Genomic DNA, 26,928 nt, shown 5'->3' on the forward strand with positions numbered 1-26,928 from the left:
CCGAGTGAGGTTGGCTCCCACCATCTGCTGAGTTCAAGAGCGTTTCAGAAATGGTGCTCTCTGGGAGCTGCCCCCCCTCCCACCCCATCTCCGTGGCTGAGCAGCGAGGCAGGCCCAGTGATGCATCTCATGTTGTAGTTGGTCCCATCCTCGGGTGCCATCACGCTGTGACACCTTGCTGCTGTGGTGGGCACTCAGAAACATGATTTCGTCAGAAATGAGCAGGACAAAGGCCACCCTGTGAAGCAGAGCGAAACAATTGTTGTGCCACGTGCCTGGCAGCAGCTGGCAAAGGAAGCTCCCTCCTGGCATCACAAGTTGGATGTGGAGAGGAAAAACACCAAGTGAGAGGAGAATCTGGCTCAGTGCCACCTCTTGCTTTCACACCATCAAGGAAATCTAAAATCATTACTGCCGGTAACGACGCCAGCCTTTAACACTAAGTGCACAACCACAGCGCATCTACTAAGAGATACTAAGGTATTTTAATTTCTTGCAATGATATGATCCAGAAAACAAGCAGGTGAAGCCCTGACTTCCTTTTTGTGAAGGATATGGTGTTTGTAAAGACCTGTGTTATATCAGCGTTTATTTTGGCCAACAAAAAGAGATTGTGGTGTGGCTGGAGTCACTCTGAACACGGACTTCTGTGTGGTTAGGATCAAGTCTTGAGATGGTGGGTGGTATGAAGGAATCCTCAAGGACTTCATGTAGTAAAAGCAAACAGCTCCTTGTCTAGATCAGAGCTGATAAGGTATGTGTCTGACTGCCAGAACAGTTTGTCTCCAGGAGCTGTTTGTTAGCACATCCAGAACACCATGTGAATAACTGGTAATGGTCTGGAGGTTTTGCAGACTCCTGGGTCACAGCAAAGCAGATTGCAAGCAGGTCACAGTGCCCTGCAGACAAGGGCTTGACACAGCCAGGTCTATCCCATGCGTGGGGGTGAGATCACCCCCTGATGCAGTGCTCTGGAGCTGTGTTCAGGGCTATAGCTGTGCCCAGGTCTGCGGGAGGAGCCACGGCTGGGCAGACACAGCACACAGTGAGGGTGTGCTCATGGACTCCTCCCTTCTACCTGCATCTCCTACCAAGGGAGCCCTGCCCCTCCCTTGTGCTGGCTTTTGCTCTCTACAGAGCCATTAGTAAGTGCAATTCCCAAAGCTGGAAGCAGGAAGCTATTCAGTGTTCCTCAGTGTGTCAGATATCCTTGACTTAGCGAGTCGCCTCTGCCCAGTGCTGGCACGCGCTCGGCTGAGTGCTGCTGCCACCAGGTCTCTGTGTAGGGATGCTCTGCACTGTGTGGTGAGTCACTGGAGTAGGATACACAGCAAATAAGCTCATTTTTCTGGTTACTCAGTGGTAAAATATTTTTGGAATTGAGCCTGATTTGTGTTGGGAGTATTAAGGATGTCTCTTATTCTGATAATGTTCAGTTTAAATGGGGAGCGAGAGAGAGATCTTTGCTTCAGTTAGCACTGAATTACCTCAGAAAGCTTACAGCTGAGTTTTCCTTTTGGAATCAGCTTGCACAGCTCTGTCTGAAACACGCCTATGAACAGCACTGTCAGCCTCTGTATCAAACACAAGGACTGCATTTACTCTCTCATCTTGGCTTTGTATTCCCTGAAGGTGGGCATGGGAGCCCCGATGTCCTTGGTGCAGGGTGGTATGAGCTGCAGGATCAAGTATAGGCTGCTGGTGGTCCTCCCTCCTTCCCATCCCCTGTGCTGGCTGCTTACAGTACCCGGCCCCCTGGCCCTGTTGACACAGAGGGGTGGGCAGGGCTCCTGACTCTGAGCACCTTCTAATTTGTTTGTTGGCAGTGACAAAAGCACATTTTTAGTTCTGTCAGCAGTGACAACGAGCAGGCTGCTTCGCCTCCTGCATTATCATCACAGCTGCCAGCTAAGCACTAATTCCTGAGCCCTTTTGTGGCTGATGCAGTAGATATATGCAATGCGTGCATCTAACAGTACAAAACAACACCTTTAACTCAGAGTATTGTAGGCATTACGTTAAAAAATAACTCTGGGAGCCCTGCTCCCTTTCAAGCAGCCTGTGCGCTGTTAGCTCCGTGTGAGTGAAGCTGCCACCCCAGTGCTCTCAGCTCTGTCAGCAATGGGCTTAGTGGGGCCCAGCAGCGTTTTGCAGGTGAGGGTGCTGGCTGAGACCCCATCCCAGCCGTGTGTTATTGCCAGGATTTATTTATTGCCTTTGTGGTATTTATTTGTGTATCCCATCTCCAGCCACTCCTAGGTGGAAAGCCGGGACTGAGGCAGCTGAAAGCTTCAGGAAATAAAAGCCATTCTCCAGAAGGAGTGAGCTCCTCTTTGCTCTTCACTTAAGTGCCTCTGAAATAAAAGCCATTCTCCAGAAGGAGTGAGCTCCTCTTTGCTCTTCACTTAAGTGCCTCTGCTGCTTAATTGCATCTTTGATAGTGCCGGCTCTTCCAGTAAAGACAGCAGTGCTCTAAACAACAGACCCAGCAGTGGAGGGGATCAGGATCTGAGAGCACTGCATGACATGCAGGGAGACTCAGCCGCTGAAAGGCCCCCACTGGCACAGCACCCCGGCACTGAATATTGGTATTTCCAAGAAGGATCCTCCAAGCATCACTCTGCATTTATTCTTGGCATCAGAAATAAGCCACTGCAGAGCAGTGAAAGCTCTAAGCAGTGAGAATGGCTCAGGAAGTTGTGGTTTTCTCACAGTACTGGGGGTGAGGAAGCAAAACTTCCTTGCTGGCAGCTGTCGACTCTCTATTTCATGAAGCAGATGACCACAGCATTGCTGTACGCTCCTGCTGCTTCTGTGGTCAAACCAGCTGGGCTCCTGCTCTCAACTCAGCCTTCCCATGCCACCATCCTCATCAGCCTTCTGCCACCCTGATGCAGAGCCCAAAACTGGGACAACAGCAGTGAGCCACGAAATGGACTGTTTTCCATGTGGCTCCCTACAGAAATAGGGCCAAGCTGCTGCTTCCCTGAGCAAGTTGCCAACTTTTATCAAAGAGCCAAGGTCCCCGGGCATGAGTAGAAGCAGCTGGTGCAGGAGAGGCTGTGTTAATTGAAATTAATTATTAATGCCCATTGTGGTTTAACCAGGCAGGTGGCTGAGCACCACACAGTTGTTCACTCACTCCCCCGACTTCCCACTGGGATGGGGAAAGAATTGGAGAAAAAAGAACTTGTGGGTTGAGATAAAACTATTTACTAAGGTAGAGAAAAGGATAAAAGTTACGATTATATAAGTATACATATATGTGTATATATATATATATATATATATATATGTGTGTGTGTGTGTGTGTGTGTGAATGTATATAACAAGTGATGCACAAGCTCACCACCCCTGACCATTGCCCAGCTTGCCCTGTGAACAACAGAAGAGAGATGAACTCCTGTCCCCTTCAAAACTCCTTTCACATGATGTCATATGACATGGAATATCCCTTTGCCCAGTTTAAGTCACCTGCTCTCATTCTGTTCCCTCCCAGCTCCTTGGGTCCTTTGCTGACAATGGCCTTGGCTATGTTCAGCACTGCGTAGCAGCAACTATAAGCATTGGTGTGGTATCAGCATTGTTTTCCTCCTAGAACCAAAACACAGCATCATTCCAGACACTCTGAAGGAAACAATTCTGTCCCAGCTGAAACTAAGACAATGCCTTTGCTGAGGATTGACAAGGCATCCTATTTTCTTTTGGTGGCCAGGAGCTGTGTGTCTACTGATGATGTGGGGGTGAAGTATGAAGCTGCAGCAAGACCGCATGTGGAGACAGTGGTTTGAGGTGCAGGACACGGACAGGGGAGAAATGCTTTTAAATGATGAACACGCCCTGACATGGGCTAGAGAAAAAGTGGAGATGGAGGAGGAAGCAGGTGTTGTAGAAGGAGCCTGCTTCCAAGGGGTTTGCTAGTTGCCTTCTTCCACCATCCCAGCTTACTCGGGATTTTCTTAGGAGTAGATTGCAACGTCACCCTAAGTCACCTGCTAGTCACACTTTGCAAACAAACACGCAGAAATGCTTTGATGGCGTTGCCATTGTGCCTGTGCTGCAGCAACCGGACCGACGGGGTGAGACGTTGAGCTCTGTGCCAGCTGTACTGCTCACCTCTTGTATGATTTACTTCAGTGGGCATGAAAGGCAGAGAGACAACCACACCTACCACTGAAATGAATGCTGTAGTAAAATAAAAATCAATTATGTCCTCAGCTAGGAAATGAAACAGAATTTTAATGATACTGAAATTACTGCAACTGTTCATTTATGACATGTCTGTATATGTGACCTGTCATTACTTATGGAGTTGACTATTTTGGCAGCTAACCCAACAGATGCCCCACAATAAGCAACTCAGCCATTCCATCAACTGTGGTTACCCAAACCCACGTCCTTCTGCTGCCACAAAGCCCACAGCATCCCTTTCCTACACTCTTCCTCAGACAGACACTTGTGCTGCATAGCCAGCAGAAGCCCCTGCCCTGTTTGAAAGCCCTCGTGGTTACGGATGGAATACAGTGGCACAGGCTTGGGTCCAATCCTTGGAAATTCCTTTATTGCTCAGAGTTTGGAGATCCTCTTTAAAACATTTATAAAGTTAAAAAAAACATTTAAAAACCCATTCAGTACATAAAGGACACCGTGCAGCTGCAGACTAATTTAAAAAGTAGAAAAAACTGGAAATACAAAGACAAGCTGTGTCTTGAGCCCATAGGAGACAGGGGTGAAGCCAAATCAGTTCAAGCATTCGCTACACAGCAAGAATGAAGAAAAGCTGCTATGAATTCCTGGAGCTTTTTAGTCCTGTAATGATCTCCTACATCACGTGAAGAAGCAATGTTAGTTACACTAACATCTTAGATCAATGGCCTGGAAAGATAAAACACACGGTAGTGTGTACACTGAAGAGAAAAAGGAGGGCAAGTGTCTGAACTGTTGACAGGACAAGTTCACGTTAATTTGTTACTTATCTGTAACAAGAGTTGCCTTTAGCAGTAGGTCCTTCAAACTGCAAGGCCTTTAAAGCTCTCACGTGCCCTTCTGAGCAGTGGGTAGTTAAAGGCATCTCTAAAGAAAAGCGAAAGCACAGTTCTTGCACAGGAAGGTACGAGCTGAGCAAAAGCACTGAGAACTGGGCACAGAGTGAGAACTGACATGAAACCGTACCTTCTCTTGTGCTGATAGCAGACTAACTAAATTAGAGCTACAGGGCTGGGCCCTACAGATGGCACAATCACACATTTCTTACTTATTCTGTCTGAAGTCAGTCATAAATCAAAACATTCTGGAGGACGTACGTTTAAAGTGTGGTTCCAGTCCCTGAAGTAACTTCATGACTATGAACACTCAGCTGCTGTTGTCACTGCAGTGATGCACAGTTACATTGCTGGAAAGCGTCAGGAAGGCCTCCATCAGGATCAGCTGTAGTCGACTTCCTCACCTACACGCCACACCCACTTTCTACATCCTTCAGTCACATCAACCCTCTGGTACATCACCATTTCAGAGTGACCTGCAAGGTCTGGAAACCATACTTAGATGTAGTTATTAAGCATCTTCAGCAACAGTCACTCTAAGATTTAAGTCTGTATCACTGAACCTGTGCTATGATGTGGGAACAACACAACACCCCCTTCTTCTTCGTGAAGCCAAGGAACAACTGAAAAGCAGTGCTGCTTCAGCTCAGATAAGTGTGTCTGTGTTCCAGACCTACTGGGTGCAACCAAACACATCCTTCAGGTGTGACTGGAGCAAACGCGCTATCCTTGATTTACATTTTTCTAGTGTTTCTGCTGGTGGAAGTCTCTGGTTGTTATTCAAAGGTAAGAAACAGTTATAAAAAACAGTCAACTTTAAAAAAAGTATGGAGGCTTTTCAGAGATACAAATGGGAGGCAGACACCTCACTTCAAGGTGTTTCAAAGGCCATCTGTGATCTCCCTTAACACTCACTGCATGGCCCTTAAATAATCATAATCTTCTCCACATTTCAAAACAACGATGAAAATGAAACAATATCAAAGCTCAAAAACAGCCAGAAGTATATGAACATATGTTGGCACTTGTGAAAATGCTTCAAAAAGACAGGAACGATTGCTTCTTGTTTACTTGTGTCAAAACTGCATAGAATTACTGCTCTGTTTGCCTGGGCATCTCACATCAGGTGAGAGGAGATCAAGACTGAGCCCAAAGTACCAATAAAAGGAATAGGGAAAGAAGAGGAAGAGAACGGAGAGGAAGGGAATGGAGAGGAAAAGATTTAAAGGATTTGTCAGAAAACTTAAGAGTTGACAACCAAAGTGCCAACCCACAACGCTCAATTTACTGCCTCAGTCAGCTCTCCATGTCTTAGGAAAAGCCATTAATTTCTTTTTAACCTTACTTGAATAATAACAAAATTACGTTTCCTCCTGTCTTATTTCCATGTACCTTTTCAAGGCCTGCAGTTTAGTGTTCACAACTTCAAAAGCATCTGTAAAAATCCCAGAAATAAAAATGAATACCAGACAAATATCAAAGTGATCAGTTTCTAATCCGTCCCAGTATTACTGTGCACTGCAGTTGATCTATAGGTCTGAGATGCTTTGGTCCTGGACACAACGTCCTCCATTACGTGCTCAAAGTCTGCAGTCTTCTTAATTAAATGAGAAATCTTTCATCCACCAATGTTTTAGATGCCAAATTCTTCTGCCCAACTGTACTACGAATGAACCTAAAAATCTAACAGCAAAAACAACATATTCAAGAACAAGTACTTAAACCAGCACGCTTCAATACCTAACACAAAACATTTGGTATAATATTTAAGCCTTAAAGGAGGGAATCAGGTGTTCAACTGCCTTTAGTGATTTTGAAACTCTTCCAGTACCATCATCAAACATGATAAAATTAGTTGCAATTAATTTTGATTGTTTTTTGTGTTTTCCAGTGAAAGCTGTTTGTCATCCCTTTGTTCATGACATGCATATGAATATTTCCGGACTGTTTAACATCACATACTGTGTCCAGGGTTTCATTCTGAAACTATTTAAGCTCTCATAGTACCCCACAGTATTTAAGTAGAAGTTGTTTACCTCCTGTTGCAAATACGTTAGAATAGCTGCTAAAACGAAACTTTGGGAAGCCAGATCCACAATGGAGAAAAACAGGATATCGAAGATGAGCAGCGTTGTCTCATTGCCGTAATACAGAACTTCACTGAAAGAGTGTCCTTCATCTACAGAAAGATAGTGGTTTTGAATGTAATGAAACATGCTTAAATCCCACCTAAAAGGAGCTTCAGAGATTAACATGATCTTTGCTCACTTAGCAATCAATTTCCCCACGAATGGGTCTTTTAAGCTTAAAACACCATTTTCCATAGCCAAATTATTCATCCCTGATTACAGAGCGAAGTTTGTGATTCAAAGGAGGGATTCAGATTTTGCAGCCTTGGTGTTGGAAAGGAGACAGCAGAAAACGTTCTGCTCTGCTCAATAATGTAACCTGGGGATTGGTATTATACAAGGATGGCATATTTAGGATGTGTAATGGTCATTCTGTTAATATCAGTGGATTAGATTATGGCTCTGATAAGGTTCCAAGTTTCTAAACAGTGAGACTGGAGAGTCAAGCATTTAAGGGGCTCAAAATGAGGCCCCATCATTGGTTGCTAGTCAATACTTAGTGATGGCCGTATCTATGGATAGGGGCAGAGTAAGGGTCTGAACTAAGTTCAACAATGTCTCCAAAAATGGGTGGTATAATATAATCAATTATTTCACTACAACATCCTCACTGTGACCAATATCCTCTTTAGAGGAATTGTCTTTCTGCTCTTTTAGTTGCTTCACAGGAAATTTAGTTCTCTACAAAAACATAGTGCTGAACTATTTAAATACTGTGGATCTCATTCCATTTAAAAAGTGGATATCAGATCTGGATAGCAAGTCGAGGGAACACTTCATAAACAACTGCACATCTGTACACAGTATCCTCTCAAGACGCCTATGGGAAAAAAGAACATTGCAATTAAGCGACAGATTGTAAGTGGGATTTCTCTAACCTAGAGAGCCTCTTAGATACTTCCCTCACAATCATTTTAAGGCCGCTCTTGCTGTAAAGCCCAGTTTAGGTTGGAAATCCTGGGAGTAAATCTACACTGAAACACATATACTTATAAAAATACCAATCTGAAGTCACACATCCTTTTACCATTGTAGAAAATACTTTTCTCGATCGGTTCCATGAACTCCATGCCTAGAATTCGCTCAAGCAGCAACTTATCTTTGACAATATAATCCATTTCTTTATGAACCTGTAAGAAAAGCAAAGATGCAACTACCGTTTTATCATCTCAAAGAAAACGGACTCTTTCCAAAGTGGAGTACAGCCACTCAGACCTCTACGAATGAAGAAAGCATTGGTCTACCCCAAGATAAAAATAAACATGTAACAAAAGAGGATTTGTCTTTTTGAAGAGAGGGGCTGCGCTGTTGCACAGTACTCAGTTTTTTATTTGAATGAAGCACTGTTTCAGTTCCTATGAAATCCTGAACAACAAGTCCTTATGGGCATACGCTTAAACAGAAACTACAGGCCTGCAGATTTACAATGTTTAGTCTGTACTTACTGTAGTTTTCCTTAATGTATTAATATCAATATACATACGTGATCAATAAAAGAACCCAGGAATCTGTTCATGGTGTTGTACGCCCTCGTGCTTTGTTCAAAAGTATTTGCAGATGAGTCCAAAAACCTAGCAGGGCCACGTCTCTGAAACACAACACGGCCGTGGCTTTAGTGGAAGAGTACGTTATTTTAAATACTATGCACAGAACCAAAATGTCTCACTTACTCTTGTCAGGGTTTCATGAATTCTGTCATACTGCAGTCTCATTTTTCTTGAAATGGAAATCTGAAATGTCTGGCCGTCTGTGTTTGGTAGCAAACCTCTCTGACTGCACAGGTTTTCCTACAAATTAAAGTAACTGTAAATTAACATCATTCATGTCATACATAGGCCAAAAAACAAACAGTCAAGGCTTCTAATTTATTCTCTTTCATGTGGAATCATAGAACAGCTCAGGCTGGAAAAAACCTTAAAGATCGTGGAGTCCAACTGTGACCCAACCGTAGTACCCTAACTAACAACCCTCTGCTAAATCATGTCCCTGAGCACCACATCCAAATGGTTTTTATACACATCCAGAGATGGTGACTCAACCCCCTCCCTGGGGAGCCTATTGCAGTGCTTAACAATCCTTCCTGTGAAGTGTTTCCTGACATCCTGATATGTACATACAGTACTCAATACCTCCGAATCTTTGAATTCACTGCACTCTTGAGGCTATTACTGCAAGATTTTTTTAGGACATGAAATCCTGACCCCTGCTGTCACAAAGTCATATTCATCTTCTTGCCTGCGTTCTACCCATTACCTTCTAAAACATCTTTTAAAGTTCATTCTGCCTTTATTCAAGCCTTTAAAATATGTATATATTTATTAATTAATTTAAGAAAATCATTAGAGTAGGTGTAAAACTTTACTACTTTTACTTACTGCTTCTCTCTTTAGGTTCATATTCATTTCCTCCATGTTGGTGTCTGCATGTCCATGAACTGAGCGGCCGTGGATGTAATAACCAAAGCAGCTGTGTGACAAGATTAACACCGAAATCTAAAAGAAGTGCAGGAAGAGAAGAATACTTTCATTAGATATTACCATCTTTCCCACAGTGTAAATCAGCAAGACCAGCTCTTCTAGAATGCAAAGAAGGTACATATCGAAATATGTATGGCAGGAAAACGTTTAGTAACATCTTTACTGATTCATCTTTGTTTAAGTATGGACGAAGAACACCTTCAAGTTGAGTTTATGAATGGCATGGATTGCAGAGTCAAGAACTTGAAAAATTCCACAGAAAGAAAAAATGTAAAGTTTCAAACAAAGGTATTGATTGGCTTTCATTCTGATACTGTGATCCATAACAAATATGCATGATTTCAGTTGAGTATCTAGGAGACTGTATGAGACAGACAGCATGAAGTAATGCTTATGTATCACAGAATTAACTCTCTATGCAACCCATACACTACATGATATCTACTACAAGATATGATTTAGTGGTTTGCTGTAGCTACGGTAATGGGAGGACAGTTGGACTAGATGATCTTGTAGGTCCTTTCCAACCTTGTGATTCTATGGTATTTTCAAGGGAAAGGAAAAAACAAGGCTGAATCAGTACCTATATCTTTAAAAATTTTTGGCCAAATGACTTAATTTAATGCATTCTCACTTAGTCTTCTTGTAATACTTCAAGACTTGTATTTAAACCACTGGAAGTAATTCAGACATACATGGATGTATTTGAGAAAGATGACAGCTATTCAGGCAGGACAGTTATCAATGTGTGAGGAAGAACCAGAAGATAAGAGTGGAAATGGAACATGAACATAAAAACAAAGCCAGTATGGTTGTGTCTAGAAGAAAAAAGTACTAAAATGCAAAACCAGTAGAAAAAAAATGATGAAAAATGACTCCGTGCCAAATTTCTGTCACCATTTTCCACTCCTGAATTCTGTAAGAGCACTGTAACTGATACACTTCCAGATAACAACGTAAAATTCGTGTCTAGAGATACAAACTGATGTATTTCAGAATCATTTTCAATTAGAGCTTAAGTGAAATTTACAGCAGTAAATTAAGGTTAAAAAAAAAATCACATCCTTTGCTTGCTATCTCTGAACAATTTACATGAATAAATATTATTTAGTATTCTTATAATGATCTAATGTATTATTCTAGTCAAAATGTCCCCATACAAATGAGAGAAAGAAATACTTACGTTGCTCACACAACACAAATCAACAAACTGGCTTAACTTATCTTCAACAAATCTTTCATAAAACACAGCAAAAAATATAATCTGAAATAAATAAACCATTTTTATTTTATTATTCCAGCAGATTTTACTTTATTTTCCAAACTGTAAAGCAATTAACTTCAAAGTTCAGCATCCACAATTTACAGACAGTAATCACTGCATCAGGCTCTCTGAAATAGGACAGAATCACAGACTGACATCCTTCCTCTATAAAGTAGCAACAACTTGCTTTTCATTTCAGTCTTCGTAGATGCTCTAAATTTGCTTACAACAAAGGAACTGAATAAATTCTTCCTTTTGACCGAATTGAAATTGCAACAAAGGAAGATCTCTCACAGATAGGCAGGTTCATTTTCTATTCTAATGTTGTACAACACTAAACAAGCTGAAAGACCAGATCAAAAAAGCAAAAAAAAACAACCAACCCAAACAAACAACACTCCAATACTTTCAATATTTGAAGGAGCGTATAAACAGGAGGGGAAATGGCTGTTAATGAGGGTGGATAGTGATAGGACAAGGGGGAATGGTTTTAAACTGAGACAAGGGAGGTTTAGGTTGGATATCAGGTGGAAGTCTGTCACAGAGAGGGTGGTGACGCACTGGAACAGGTTGCCCAAGGAGGTTGTGGATGCCCCATCCCTGGAGGCATTCGAGGCCAGGCTGGATGTGGCTCTGGGCAGCCTGCTCTGGTGGTTGGCGGCCCTGCCAATAGCAGGGGGGTTGAAATCAGATGATCATTGTGGTACTTTTCAACCCAGGCCATTCTATGATTCTGTGATACCCAATGCTATAGCAAACAGAGTTGTTATCACTAGGATGGCGTTGGGATTTATTTTTGTTTCCAAGAACCAGCACAAAAAGCTGATCGTTCTGTATGTGCTTCACATACCTGCAGGAAGGCAATGGCTAACCACAGTGCAGCAGACACACCAAATCTTAAAATGCGGCTCCATGGTGCTATGTAACTCTCACTGCTTCTTGTAAGACTGGAGGATGAATCCATTAAAGCCAGGTTTGAAAATCCCACCACCTGAAGAGATAGAAAGGTCAATATAAAAATGTGAGGTAACAAATAGCATTAATTATAGCTATGTCATTTTCCTCAAAACATTTCCCTACAATAAAAAGTCAGAGAACCTCACATAAGCAGCTATATGCCTTACAAGTACTTGCCAAAATAGAAGTACTTACTGTGAGGAAGAAACAAACCAAAATGATTTTGAAAAGCTAAAGCCCAATTTCTCACATGTCCCTGAGCTGTAGCTGAAGCTGTAACACTGCCTTATGTTATGACGTCGGGAACAGAACTGGCACATTTCATTTCCTGCTTTATAAAAGGTCACTGTAGCAAATTAGCGGGGAGGAAACTCCAGTTGAGCCAAAGATACAACCAGACATAAAGCCGGAGGACTGTGGCAGCAGGGAACAAGTTAGCAAATAAAGAACCGAGCACATACACAAATGGATCAGCCTCTTAGCCATTTGGAGTAACTCATTAGCCTATAAACAAATAAAACCAATGGAGCTTTCTAAGGTACTTGGAGGGTTTGTTTTTTCTTTGAAGCCTTCCTTAATGAAATAGCACAGTGATGCGTACACCTGTACGTAAGTATAAAAGAAGACAGCAAAACAGCTATTGACAAAGCAACGTGTATGCAAGAGATCTTGAAAGGCATCCGCAGAGTCTGCATGAATTAAATACAGACCATCATGTTACATTTTGGATGTGAATAATAAAAGAAATAATAACTATAGCATAAATACCTCCAGAAAAAAAAGAACCGCGAGCACTTGAAAGAGAGGGTTTATCTTCCTCACTGTCTGAATTTCATTCCATTCATTGGCTATAAAATATGTTCTCCATATGCTCACAGGTGCGGCAGCACTTTTTACATCCCCTTCACCTAAAAAGAACACACACATTAAAGCTCTGAAATTTAATGTTTCAGATCAGTATCAAAATTTAACCAAAGTTCTGTATATTAACAAGTGCAGCTGGAGTTACCTTCAACTGCTTTAAGAACTCTGCCCTTCGGTCTTTCCCAGTCAATAAAGAAAATATCTACAGTAAGTTGTGAAACCAATAATTGCAAGAATTGCAGAGCCTGTAAGAAAAAAATAAAATACAAGGAAATGAGAGAACTGGAACTCATAATAAGTAATACACTTGAGACTGGTTACTAAGTTTTGATATGTAAATATAATTAAAAGCTTAGAAGAACAGTAACTCATGTGATGATGGCCAGAATTATTAAGAGAATACAGCAAAATAATAAGCCCCAAGGAATCAACCCCGCATTTTCTCACAATATATTAACCAGTACTGTGAACTCTGACTCTAACTCTACGCACAAATAAAATGCACTGCTAAAGCCTACTGAAAAATACAGATGTGTATGTTAAAATGTCTTTAATGTATGAGGAAAAATATTTACCTTCAAACTAAAAGCACACGCTATATATGTAACAAAAGCTTTCTCTTGAGATGGGAGCGGCAAAAGGACAGAGACAAACTGCTGAGCCTGTAATTAAGAACCAACATTGAAACAGTACGGAAGTATGCGAAGGGCTTAGGACTGATACCTTGTGCAAAAAAAAAGATCAATATTTCACACACAATCGATTCAGATTCATAAATTATTTCAACTGACTATTAAGCAAAGTGTAAGCACAACAGAACCTAAGGAAAAGAAACGGGGGATCACAAGAACTTAAGCAAGCAGAATAGAATATCATATACAAACTTGCCTCAATAGTCTGATCAGAAAGGCAAAAAAAGAAAAAAAAAAAAAGAGGAAAATGAATGTAAATGGAAGAGAGGAAAATGAATGTGTAAAAATGAGAATAGAAAATAATGCCATATTAACTGTGTAACACCAAAATCTGTGAAAACACTTACTTTGAAAAACACGAGCCAATAAATCCCTGTGCCCACTGTGATGATAAAGAAAACGTTGGCAAGGTCTCCAGCATAAAACAGTAAGAACTTGAAAACTGTCTGCAATTATAAAAGGACACTGTACAGGTCTGTAAAAACAGTTAAGCAACGTATGCGTGTGTTTGTATCAAACATTAAGCAGCTCACACTACAGGAACCTCTTACTAGTGAGAAGTAGCCCCAGACAACATTTCTGTACTGCAGCCATATACTTATTTTATTTTTAGGATATGAACTCTTATGTTCTACTCTTTGCTCAAATAAGAATGACTTTGAAAACAAAGGCCACTCAATTGATCAGAATAGCTTCAGTTATAAATACTTCTCCAAGCAAAGCTATTTCCTGAATGATAACATCAGAATGCAAAGAACGCAAAGAGCCTACTTCCTCAAGTGATCTGAACTGCAAGTCATAGTTCTATAAACAGCTAGGCTAGAAATTATTTCAGTTACCATTAAGAAACAGAATAGTATCACAGGGAATGACAGCAAAGGTCTCCTTAAAGAGATGAAAATGTCCCTGCCTGGTTTACCAGCTATTCATACCTGTAAGTCAATCACAGAACTGCCCGAACGCCTCTTCCAGCCTGCAGTCCGGAGGAGGGACCATAACACTGCGAGCCCACCCAACACGCCCAACGCGATCTGCAGTCAATGAAAAATTGTTTGTAGATATTTTCAAAATGAGAAAACAGAAGCAAATCATTATATTGGTGAATTAAATGGCAATACAACTCACATCTGTCTGAATCTGAGCCTCCGACTGATTCATCTCATACTGGACTGAGAAGGAAACCTGAATATTAAGAAAGAAGTAAATATCTATAGAAATATTTAAATGCCACAGCCATTGTAACCAGTGGTGGTTCACAGTTAGTTGATAGGGATTCCTATCTTAGGTTACCAGGCGGGTGCAACATCAATCTTCTGCACGTATCCTTACCTGATGAGCTACAGTACCAAGCGTAGTACCAGCATGTGTTCTCCCAACTGTTACAGCTTCCTCTTAATGCACTACTTTAAAGACAGATATTACGTTTCTTGCCTAAATTGCTACTTTTAGTGCACTGCACAAATTCTATATACTTGTAGAATTTCCTTTGCACTACAGTCTAATTTACCATTACACACCCAATTGTAAAATGCTACATACTTGATTTAAAAAAGGCTCAAGGCAAAAGGAAAAGGCTTTAAACTGCTTCGTCTTAACGGCTTTGTTTTGGTGAAAACTTGCAACTTCAAAACTGAGCTGAACTACAGGCTGCTTAGCTTTTTATAACCCCTCTAACATGCTCAATCAAGTAGAATTTCAACAGAACTAACAGCTTGATTAACAAAGCAGATCAAGTAAAATAGCACGAGGGTCTCACCATCACACTCTGGGTATCAGGGTTTTGGACAAGCACATCTGTGTAAGCAACGGTAATGAGAGGTGGGTAGATAGTTCCTTTCTGAGTGTGGGATGCCAGACGAATGCTGCAGAAATACAGAGTACTATTGAAATGTAGCATGAGCTGCTTGAGCTGCTTGGAAGGTATTGATTGAAACCTGTACTAACAGGAAAACGCCACATAAAGAGAACAACCTGATCAATAAAATATGAAATACAAACTCAGAATGGTGGCAGTTCACGTTTTAAAAGCAACCCAAAAGGCACGTACACAAACAGATAAAAGGAAAAGCTGGGCAAGGGTGTTTGCTTGTGAGATGATACTCGAATCAATCTTTACACACTATTCACAGTCTGGAAGTCAATTCCAAATGGTGACTTTTTCAAAACATTACACTACTCTGTATTTATTAAGAATTTCTGTCATCATTCTGTTTCTGGGTGAAAGGGGAGAACAGTATGGTTCTCCTGAGGTCTCCTACACAAACCTGTTAGGTACTCTCACTCATTCAGGAGAATAACCTACAGAAACTCTTGCTGTATCCAAGTAAACATCAGGAAAAACAGCACAGGACATAGGAGAAACAATATAACAAAACAACTTCCATTTAAGGCACCACTAAACGCAGATTGCTCAGGGCTGTATATCGTATGCATTTAATCACCTTATTGTTATTTTGCTAGCAACTCGAATTATTCTTGGTGGCTTTCCCAGGTCATTTTCTCTTCCACTGAGTGTATCCACCAAAAAGAAGCGACGAGTCAAAAGCCAGTTGTTCATATTACTGCCTTTGGAAAGAAAATGACAGCCTCATAATACTGAAGAAATTGATTCGAAGCACAAACAGAATGAAATCCAATCAAAGCAGTATGCACACTTGTATTCAAGATGAAGAATTATGTATTTTCAATTTGAACTAGTATATGGTAACACCAGATAACCTTTTTATGCATATCATTGATTGGACCAGTATATTCAACCAAAATTTGCGCTATTCTTACCTTGATTCACATACATCTCACTGTACTGTAGATTCAGATTTAAAACCGGCACAGCCCAAAGGTACTGCTGTCTATTGCCACCATTATATTCAATGAACAGGTCATAAAAAATTGGGTTAGTAAAATCCAGTAAAATCTTGGCAATGGAAATCTTGCACTACGAGACAAAAACCATCAGAATACAAACGGTTACTTCAGCCATTTCATGATTTGCTCAACTTGTGCATTCTTCCCTTATAAAATTGCTGTGAAATCCGTGCTATGCTCTTTGCAAAAGACAAGGCATTCCAGCAATTGGCAAGCAATTATGACGTACTAAGCATTTCCTACAAAGCTCATAGAAGTGACTGCAGTTTACCAGATAACCAGTGAGGAGAATGAAGCTCTGCTAATGTTTCTTCTGCTGTTTTTCAAAAGACCAGGAAAAAATATTCTAGCAGCTTTCAGACATAGAATTAGAAAGAGCACAAACACTGCAGTCATGGAATATTGTGTCTGCTTCTCTGCTCACCAGCATGAGATGTACATTGCTACTTGATACAGTCCAGTACAGGGCCATGAAGACATTAAAGGGACTGGAGCACCTCTCCTATAAGGAAAGGCTAAGAGAGCTGGGGCTGCTTAGCCCTGAGGTACTGATGATATGCTATGCAATTTAACTCAAATATTCAGAAAAGCATTTTCTCTCTTACTTACACTTTGTTTATAGGTTGTTCCAAATACGTAAGCTGCATTCAATTTCGTCTGGGTATCAGGACAAAGCTGAACAAAACACAATAATAATTAGGCTAATTCAATCAGGCCATTGTTTTCTGACACTAAACATTCACAGGTACCCCAAGCAGTTTATATATTCAGCAGGCTCACAAAATATACACTGAGTTGTGTTTTATTTTTAAGGATTGGAAGGCAGAAGCAAGACGATTCATCCTGAGACAGTAACAAACAGCAGTCACCATCTAAACCCTGAATGTCAACTATTCTTCTGCAGATACTGAAAGCATTTAAAGCGAAGCGCACCAAGAGTGACGTGAAGAGCTTAGAAAAGAGGACAGATAATTCCTGACTGTTTTTGCCTGTGTTCCTCTTATTGCCTGCCTAGAGAACTGCTGAGAGCGCCCACATCACTGCTGGACTGCTAAATAAATTATACCCTGTAATTTTCCATAGCCTAGAATTTTTGCTGTTTCTCAGAACTTCCAGGTATTTTAAATGGATACTGGCCCAATGGATGATGAGTTGCTCATTTTGGAGAGATCTTGAGCCTCAATCAAGGCTTATTTTCCCTAATCTAACTATATTTATCTTACAAACTGTCACTGCTATAGTAATGAAACACTTGGCTTTTGTTTCAAGGCTTTGGTTGAAGGCAATCAGAACACTGCACTATCAAAAAAACAAAAGGCAATTAAATCAAGCCTACCTGCAAGAGGCCTCCTTCCAAACTCTGCCATTTAAGGAAGTTTCCTGCTGCGTCATACGAGGCTGCAATAAACTGCAGTTTCACATCCTGATGATTAAAAAAAAGAGACAAACAAGAAAACCCTTTAGGAATTATTGTCCCATTGTTCTACATACATCTAAAACTTTCAGCATAATGGTTTATTTTTCTACCTTAGATTTTATACTTTTATTTTAAATATTTTACTTTTTTAATACATAATTGTCTATATACACATACACACACACACATATATATATTTTTTACAGACTCACTTTTTGCTTTTTTTTTTTTTTTTTTTTACCTCAAACTAAAAAGCTTCCAAGAGAACGACTCAGTTTCCCTTTTGTGCACACACATAATTGTAGATATATCAGGCATTTGCTCAACTCAAATTCACAGTCGACACAAATTACCTACAACCTAAAAGCTACAAATCCATACTATTGTTGGACTTCTACCAGATCTATGCTTATTCAACTACTTCCACATTTGGCGCTGATCACACTGAGCTTTCTTGGTGTATGAGACCCTTATGTCAGGCCTGAACTGATGACTGAGCAGCTAGTGAGAGGACATGGCCAGGCCTAAGCGCACAGCTGCAAACAATAAACCTGTGCAACTAGAAAGGGTGGACTCCCTAACCTCGTTTAAAGGCTGGCAGCCTTAAATGACTGTACCAAACACTTATTTAAACTTAGCAAAAAAGAATATGACTCTTACTTTTTGATTACTGCTGAGAGGTCTTTCACCTCCCATATTTATCTCAGTGCTGACAGGTAAAGGTAAACCTAACAGAAGTAACAAACGCTGAGATATTTTGATTGGCAGTGACAAAACAGCTCAATTATAACACGACTTTTTCTATTTTGCTGGAAGGAATTTAGTATATTGCTTCAGCCTCACACTTCCATTTCCTATAGATATATAATAAGTATTTTGTTTTATAGGCCTCTATAGGATGTAGGTATTTCAAGTAAGGGAAAGACACATAACAACTTTCTTAAGACTTACAGAAATTGAAGTAAGGAATATTGGGAGTGAAAGACAATGCATAACCTCCTATTAACTTTGGAGAGGTATAAAAGATCTGTCTAAATTCTGGTTTATCACTGCCGATCCAGAAGAATCCTGGAAACTTATTAAGGACTTAATAGCTGGCTTTTTTCCTGTGTGACACACAGTTGGTCCTGGTCAGATCACTTAGGCAAGCTTATCTTTGCATTATTAATGTGAGTGTACGAGTATGAGCAACAGAAATGTGTGCAAGTGAGAGTCAGTAAAATAATATTTAACTGGAGATTTTTTTTTAACAGGAATATCACTTTCTTCTTCCATACAAATCTCCCACTGCATTTTATTACACCAGCTGCCTAAAATTCATCTTTAGTGGACTTGAACCTATAACAAATTGAAAACTTTTCATGTGATGATGTCCTCTTTCTAACATCCACTTCTCTGTGCCTGTTCCCTATCACTTACCTCACTTCTTCCTTTAAAACTGAAGATTGTAGGCAGATGGTTTGTCTCAAGCACTTGGGATGCCAATCCTGGTTGATCACCATAATACAGCCATGGCAGATTATGCCTCCTGAAAAAAATTACAGTGTTTTCTCTAAAGAAACACATTTTAAATCAAAGAACACTTAGAATAATAACCTCCGTAAACACAATTCAAGATGGAACATAATGGAAAAGGTAACTTACCAGTACACTATTGAATGGACAATGCCTAGCCTTGCTGTATTGGCATAAATATATTGAAACAAACTGCAGGCGTCTGTACTTGAAGAACTCAGTGAGTTCATATTCATCACACACATATTTCCAAGAGCTTGGCAAGCTGTCAGATTAGAGTACAACTGCAGTGGAGAAACACAGGAACACAGAAAAAAGAATCTATGAACTCCTTTTCATGGGATACAAAATTTGTTATCTTTAGTCATTCCTAAATCTCATCTTCACTTGAAAGCAATTTTGTTTTGCCAATGCCTTATATTGTCTTTAAGTTATTCTGGTTCTACACTCTCACAGGTCTCCAAATGGCAGCATGAAATCAATGCTCTCACTTTTTTAGGGAGGTTTTTTGGTTGCATTATCTAGATGGCATGATGAAAAAAAAAAAAATAAATAAAAAAAAAAAATCTGCATTTGAAAAACATGGTTTTATTATGGCTGCAAGCTAAATAAATATCCTCTTTTCAGCTTAGTACTTATTGTAGTCTGCTGTTTTTAAACCTTGTATTTACACAATTGTTCAGTTTTGGCCAACAAACTGCTGCCACATGATGGGCAGAAGTGATTCCTGGCAGCTGTACAGTCGCCATTGCCCACTGTCTTTGCATGGGGTCAGATCAGCAGCTGCACAAACATTCAGGCAGAACCTTTGAAGAGCTCAACAGGCTGAAGGAGGATAAACTTACTTAAGGGGTGAGAACAGAGTCAGTTAGTGAGGCTGAAGGGAATGAGGAGGATACATCTCAGAGTGGTGTGTGTGAAATGAGGGGGAAAAGTGGGACGTGAAATGTTACAGCTTGGTTGAGAGGAAAGGAATATGGCAAAGCAGGTGTGTGGTAAGAGAGCTAGTAAATGAGACAGGCTTATCCCCTTCATAACTGCATAATTCTGTTGCTGCAGCCACTCTTTCCAGTTACTACCACCGAGAGCAACATACAGGTAAATAAATTAACACATAAATCACAACAGAAATAAAACGGAAGGTTCAGTGGTTATCCTTCTCCATCACAAAACACAATTATCAACTGAAAGCCACTGAAGACATAAAGACCAGCTGACAATTTTTGAGGGGTCTCTTCCCCAATATAATGGATATATAACTGACTATTGCAGGACTCTATTCACCCTGTGAAGATTTCAGCCGCAGAGACTTGCATTACCATTGATTAGAGCTTAATAGACTTTCTAAGCATTCTGTATATATATTTCTCTTATCTACTGTATTCTCAAAATAAAGTTATTTAAAACAAACAAGCCAACTTCCACAAATTAAAGCCCTGTTTTAGAGGTGCTTTTGTGCAGAGTACTTGCTCTGTGTAAAAAGCAAACTGCAAACATTAATGAAACTCACCCAGCAGGCAGAGGCTGAGGCTTGCAGGTTTTTCAGAAACCAAGCCGATGTCAGCGTTACACCCTGCAAGTAAGGAACAGCTTCACTGTCTTTGTTCAGAACAATTAACACACAACAGCCTGGGAAACAGTCAAACAGAAGATGCTTCTTATTTTTTTAATAAGAGCTTTCTGACCTTTGTAAATCTCTAAATCGAACCAGCTCTTTTCTGAGCTCAACCACCAAAACAAAATAATTTGTTTCACTCCACTAAGACAAAATAGACATAATAGGAGTGGAAATACCACTTCTGGTACAACTTGTGGCCATTTCCTCGGCTCCTGTTTGTTGCCTGGGAGAAGAGGCCAAATACAATAAGAATAGGCCAAATGCAATAAGAAAAGGCCAGTATACAATAATATAATACAAGTCCACATACTATAAATACAACAGACCATATATAACAACTTATTTTGATACCAAACTCACGTACATTACCTCCATTTTTCAGCTTTTTAAGATGTTCCTAAACCTATCCTAACAGAGCAATGCCTGCCAGATTAACATAACTATTCAACTCTTTGCTGATGCAGATTACCTCACAGATTACCTCGCTGCGACTGGACAGCAAACCACCACCTTTATTTTCCAGGAAGAGAATTTAAAAGACTTGCCGGATACAGCTTGAAAATGCTTGAGTATAAAGATACTTACTACCTGTCCAAATCGAACAGTTGCAATTCCCTTTGGAGGTAAGCTTTCACGAGCACTGAAGCATAAACCTCCACTCTGAAAAAGAAAAAATTACAAATGGAAATGTTTGTATTCTTCAAAACAACGCTTCATTTTTCTGAACTTCAATGCAATAAGCATTCCTCTACTTACTAAAATATTTGGGCTGATACAGTCACACGACTTGCTTACATTGATGAATGTCTGTTCACATCTTACACACCTACGGATTGCAAACATGAAGAAAAGACATAAAATGCAGTTAAGTATGATACTGAGTGCTTAATAAAAGCTGATTACGTGGGATGTCTTTTAGAGAGGTAAGGCCTAATGACACCATGAGCATCTTCAACAATTCCAACTGAAATCCAGAACTCATTATCACAGAATCACAGAATTGTAGGGGTTGGAAGGGACCTCTAGAGATCATCGAGTCCAACCCCCCTGCCAAAGCAGGCTCCCTACACCACGTCACACAGGTAGGCGTCCAGGCGGGTCTTGAATATCTCCAGAGAAGGAGACTCCACCACCTCCCTGGGCAGCCTGTTCCAGTGCTCCGTCACCCTCACCGTAAAGAAGTTCTTGCGCAAATTCGTGTGGAACTTCCTATGCTGAAGTTAAGTTGTTATTATCAGTTTGTTTCTACCGTCAGTGAAGAAGCAAAGAAATGATACAGTTAGTTATCAAAATTCTGCCTGTGCTTCCAATTCAAACTTTGTAGTCACACTGAAGTAAAATACAAATAATCAACAAAAAAAAGCCCACAAAAGTAAAACACACAAAAAAGCAAAAGAACAATGCTGGTCAGGTAAGGATTTTATTGAACACAATGCATATTAAGTTTGATATTGGCTTGAGAAATTCCAACTCACTGCTTTTAAAACTGTCAGTAAGCTCTACGGACATACACAGTAGAAGCAAAAGAGAGCATTTCTATTATCCAGAAATGTCTACATCCCATGGATAAAGATTTTATCTCAAAAATATCCCATTTAAACAGAATAGGACACTTCCAAATTTATCAGTATGAAAGGAAGAATACTTACCTACTCCCTAACGCATCTGATGCGGAGAACGATGACGGACTCCCATTGCAAACTACGCACAATGCTGCATTTAGCAAACTGCCATCACCACTTCTTTCCACTGAGTTGAAAAGAAAAGCAGCTGTGATACAACAGCAGGATGCACAGTATGTCATGCAGCTTAAAAAAAAAGTGCTAATAATGAAACCATTAATGCAGAGACCTGAAATAGATGCAAAGATTTTATGTCCTCCAAATTAAAAGCATAACCTGCAGGATTCTTCCACTGTAAACGCATTTTCACATTTATTTACGTTGGGCTGATGGTTGGACTTGATGATCTTAGAGGTCTTTTCCAACCTTAATGATTCCATGACTCTCTATATGTATGTGTATGAATGTGTTGTTTATATGGCGCGCACACACTGCTGTAGTCATGAGAAATGAAGTATTTCATGTACTGTTGCTTCGCTATTTCAAACCAAAGAGGCTCAGAATAGATATATTTTTTCTTGTGATATTAATATTTCTAGAGATTCCTAAAAAAATTAAAATTAGTCATCCTGTAAAGAGTGACTCTCTAGAGCACTATGTAAGAAATTAAACCAAACTGGACATTAATACTTAATCAAAGAATTAAAGACATGGGAAAAGCCTTTTCTATCCTGTGTCCTTGCAAATGTGGAAAACTAGAGCTCTCAGGAACTTTTTTAACATCCTTTAATAAAGTCATTCTTTGTTCCTTTTTTTTTTTTTTGTTTGGTTTTTTTTTTTTTTACTACACAAGACTAGCAAAAATATATTTAATACAGAAACCAAAATTAACAGCAGAATTCATTTCCCGTGTTTACTGAAATGCATCTGTAACAACTGCAGGGCATCAGGTAAGATGTGCATTTTAGGAAGCACAAAATCCACAGACCTTAACACACAATGGCTTGCTTAGTGCACTCATGCTACTTGGTTCCACCTGCTCATGTATCTGTAATTCCTGTACTGCAAAGTACCTACGCATTATATTCTCCAAAATATTTATGTGCTTTGTCTTAAGTCTATACTGAAATCGGTTTGACTCCCCGTTTCACCACCTACTTCCACGTGCCAACCAGCTTCAAGAAAGTGACGTAGCGTTGCAGTATTCTTTTCTGCAACTAGGTACTGCAATTAGGGTACTATGGTTAGACTGTGGTCGGACTTCATGATCCTCAAGGTCTCTTCCAACCTGGCTAATTCTAACTCTTTCACATCAGCTTTCATTTCAATAAACCATTTAAAAAATCATTTCAAGGAACAGTGATAAAGATTTACTTGCTCTCTTTGAGGAACAATGTTTGAGATCAGCAGCAATGCTAAACTGCTACTGTACAGATGCAAACATATGTTGAATTTCCTTTTTTATTTAATAGAACTCAAACATCTAAAACAAGCAATAATATCTCATGACTTGTATATGTTTCTTACCTAATATTTCATTACTGAGGCATTTACATTTTCCTTCAGAAGTCAGGCCCTTAGGGCAAGTAATACAATTCCATCCATCTTGAGTAACCCCACTCTAAAATGAAACATAAAGCTATTAAAATTTTCAAAAACAGTCATCAGATATCTGTGAAGAATGACTGATCCAGACGTTATTTACTAGAAAATGTGTTCAGACACAACAACATCATTCCTATGCAAAGATAGACCAAAAAAGAAAAGGGGTTTTAAGTTGTTTCGAAACATTTGTTAACACCTGTAGTGAAGAAAAAAGTTCACTGAAAATGCTAGGTTTAAAAAGGATACGGAGTATCTTTATTTTATATATATGTATATATACATATATGTATATGTATACATATATATAAAAGCAATAAAAATACTAATGCAGAAGTCATATTTACATATACAGAAATAACAGAAATGGAGAAGTCTTAGAGCTGATCAGCTCTAGTAACTGCATGCATGTATCTGAACAGTTCACATGCACGTTTCTGTTATATTATGGAGTACGGGCACCACTGATCAAAAGCAATGGGGGAAGTGAAGATAAATGATCATCCTTGGGTGATACAGATGTATCACCCTTCTCCACTGCCATGGGATCAGAGAATATTACCACAGGTACAAGTGGAAAAACCAAAATAACAATAGATATTTGCCAAGGACTTTGTCTAGTGAAACAAGATGAAATGCAAAAGAAAATTGCTTGTACTACCAATTTAGCTCCTAAACTTATGCAAATAAGCTTGTTTCTTGAGTTTTTCTACAGCTGTTGGAAGGAAACTTTTCTAGAATCATGGACCAGTTTGGAACTTGATGATCTTACAGGTCTTTTCCAACCCCCTGCTATAGGCAAGGACACCTCCCTCTACAGCAGACTGCTCACAGCCCCATCCAACCTGGCCATGAACACCTCCAGGGAGGGGACATCCACAGTCTTACTGGAAATTTAATATCAGTATTATGGCAAAGTATGAAAAGTTCAGCACTCACCATATCATCTGGGCATTTTTCACAAATAACAGAGGACCCACCGCTATTCGAAACCATCCTATATCCTGGCAGACACACACATGAACTACCTGAAAGCAAAAACAAGCTTGTTTTTTTTTGTTTTTTTGGTTTTTTTTTTGGTCACAGAATACATACAACTTGTGTTCTAGTGTTTTTTCTCCAGCTCTATCAATTGGTTTAATAATGCCACAGTGCCATCCTTAGCCCACTGTCTACATTGTCATCAGCATTATGTATCTGAATTCAGTTTGTATCCTTTGAATATGATGAAAAGGAGGCTGAAGAGAGACCTGATTGCTCTCTTCCAATACCTGAAAGGTGCTTACAGCAGGAGCAGGGTGGTCTCTTCTCACTGTTCACAGGTAACAGGACAAGGGGAAATGGCCTCAAGTTGCACCAGGGGAGGTTTAGGTTGGATATCAGGAAAAACTTCTTTACAGAATGGGTTGTTAAGCACTGGAATAGGCTCCCCAGGGAGGTGGTTGAGCCACCATCCCTGGATGTGTTTAAAAACCCTTTGGATGTGGTGCTCAGGGACATGATTCAGCAGAGAGTTGTTAGTTAGGGTGGTATGGTTATGTTGCAGTTGGACTCAATGATCCTTAAGGTCTTTTCCAACCTGAGCAATTCTATGATTCTACGTTTATCTGCAAAAGTTCATCAAAATAGTAAAGTAGTATTAAACACTTAAAATTTTCCACGAGAACTAAAGTTTATCTTGAAATTTCAATGAGTAACATTGAAATTTCATGTAAACACTACTTTCACGGTGCCTGCTACCACCTGATACCTCTTGTTTCATAAACTTTTCAGCCTCTCTATCACACAGAATCACAGAATCACAGAATGACCCGGGTTGGAAGGGACCTCAAGGATCATGTAGTTCCAACCCCCCTCTCTATCATGGACTTATCTCCATATGTTTCAGCACATGCTACAAAATAAGACTGATTCTAATTGCTAACGAACCATATTTATTATTACATAAACTCCTAAATTTGGGCACATAAAGATCACATACAACGATGTGAAATGCTCCATAACGTTCAAGCACCACCAGCATCTCACCAGCCCAGTTTTACAGAACCAGCATTAGTCGAATGGTCGGCTGTCCTGCCAGACATTCAGACTTCATAAGAGGCCATTTCTCACTCTGAGGGCGGTGAGGCGCTGGCACAGTTGCCCACAGAGCTGAGGGCCAGGCTGGGGGTGCCCTGAGCTGCTGGGCTGTGTCCCTTCCCACGACATGGGGCTGGAGCTGGGTGAGCTATAGGGTCCATTCCAACCCAAGGCGCTTTGTGCTTTGGTTCCGTTCGTTGCCCCACAACCGCCACTCACGCCCGCCCCGCTCACCGCCGGCGCTCCGCATCTGGTGCGCCCCGCAGGGCCCGCAGGACAGCTGCGAGATGTCGAAGTAGCGCTCATCGCCGCAGTCAGCGGGACGCTGCAGGGGGAGCGAGAAGCCGCGGACCGACGGCGGTACCCAGAGCAGCGACAGCAGCAGCGCGGCGGCGGCGGTCCCCATGGCTACGGGCGGACACAGCGCTACCCGCCCAACGCTGCCTCGTACGGCGGCCGCGAGGGGCGGCGCGGGGCGGGGCTGTGAGGGGCTGCAATGGGGAAGCGCTGCTGGGTTACCGCGGTAGCTCGCTTCTAAGGCTGTTATATATATAGTAATCAGAGAGTCATAGAATGGCCTGGGTTGAAAAGGACCACAATGATCATCCAGTTCCAACCCCTACTATGTGCAGGGTCACCAGCCACCAGAGCAGGCTGCCCAGAGCCACATCCAGCCTGGCCTTGAATGCAACCTGTTCCAGTGCACCACCACCCTCTGTGTGACAAACTTCTCCCAATCTCACACAGTACCACAGTGTTGTGCGGGTTGGAAGGGACCTTAGAGATCATCGAGTCCAACCCCCGGGATTCGAGCCTCTGTGTAGCACAACGGCACTTTTACCACT

At 40.7% G+C, this 26,928-nt stretch overlaps 1 protein-coding gene across 1 annotated transcript; it reads right to left on the bottom strand.

The window, feature by feature from the left end:
- Window positions 1-4,534: 4,534 nt before the first annotated feature.
- TMEM67 (transmembrane protein 67) lies at window positions 4,535-26,613 on the bottom strand. The gene is made up of 28 exons (XM_015855973.3): window positions 26,318-26,613; window positions 24,944-25,032; window positions 23,930-24,023; window positions 22,490-22,589; window positions 21,597-21,666; window positions 21,426-21,500; window positions 20,733-20,795; window positions 19,352-19,506; window positions 19,127-19,235; window positions 17,627-17,713; window positions 16,900-16,965; window positions 16,204-16,360; window positions 15,867-15,990; window positions 15,182-15,287; window positions 14,551-14,607; window positions 14,358-14,456; window positions 13,773-13,871; window positions 13,309-13,395; window positions 12,879-12,978; window positions 12,638-12,777; window positions 11,763-11,903; window positions 10,832-10,912; window positions 9,547-9,663; window positions 8,842-8,958; window positions 8,655-8,759; window positions 8,199-8,301; window positions 7,079-7,221; window positions 4,535-6,725 (listed from the first exon to the last, which is right to left on the bottom strand). Exons 1-28 carry the CDS (start codon window positions 26,487-26,489, stop codon window positions 6,645-6,647), a joined length of 2,937 nt encoding a protein of 978 aa, XP_015711459.2. The 5' UTR covers window positions 26,490-26,613; the 3' UTR covers window positions 4,535-6,644.
- Window positions 26,614-26,928: the final 315 nt, after the last annotated feature.

This window comes from Coturnix japonica, chromosome 2 (assembly GCF_054131305.1).
Source record: "Coturnix japonica strain WE chromosome 2, WE-NBRP24, whole genome shotgun sequence".
Classification (NCBI taxonomy): Eukaryota; Metazoa; Chordata; class Aves; order Galliformes; family Phasianidae; genus Coturnix; species Coturnix japonica.

Excerpts from the sequence above, each read along its gene's own strand:
- TMEM67 (XM_015855973.3), bottom strand. The coding sequence starts at position 26,489 with ATGGGGACCGCCGCCGCCGCGCTGCTGCTGTCGCTGCTCTGGGTACCG. Across the intron at positions 19,507-20,732 it reads CCTCAGCCTCTGCCTGCTGG|TTGTACTCTAATCTGACAGC; the intron begins GTGAGTTTCATT and ends TCTCCACTGCAG. Across the intron at positions 10,913-11,762 it reads TAGCCATTGCCTTCCTGCAG|ATTATATTTTTTGCTGTGTT; the intron begins GTATGTGAAGCA and ends TATTTATTTCAG.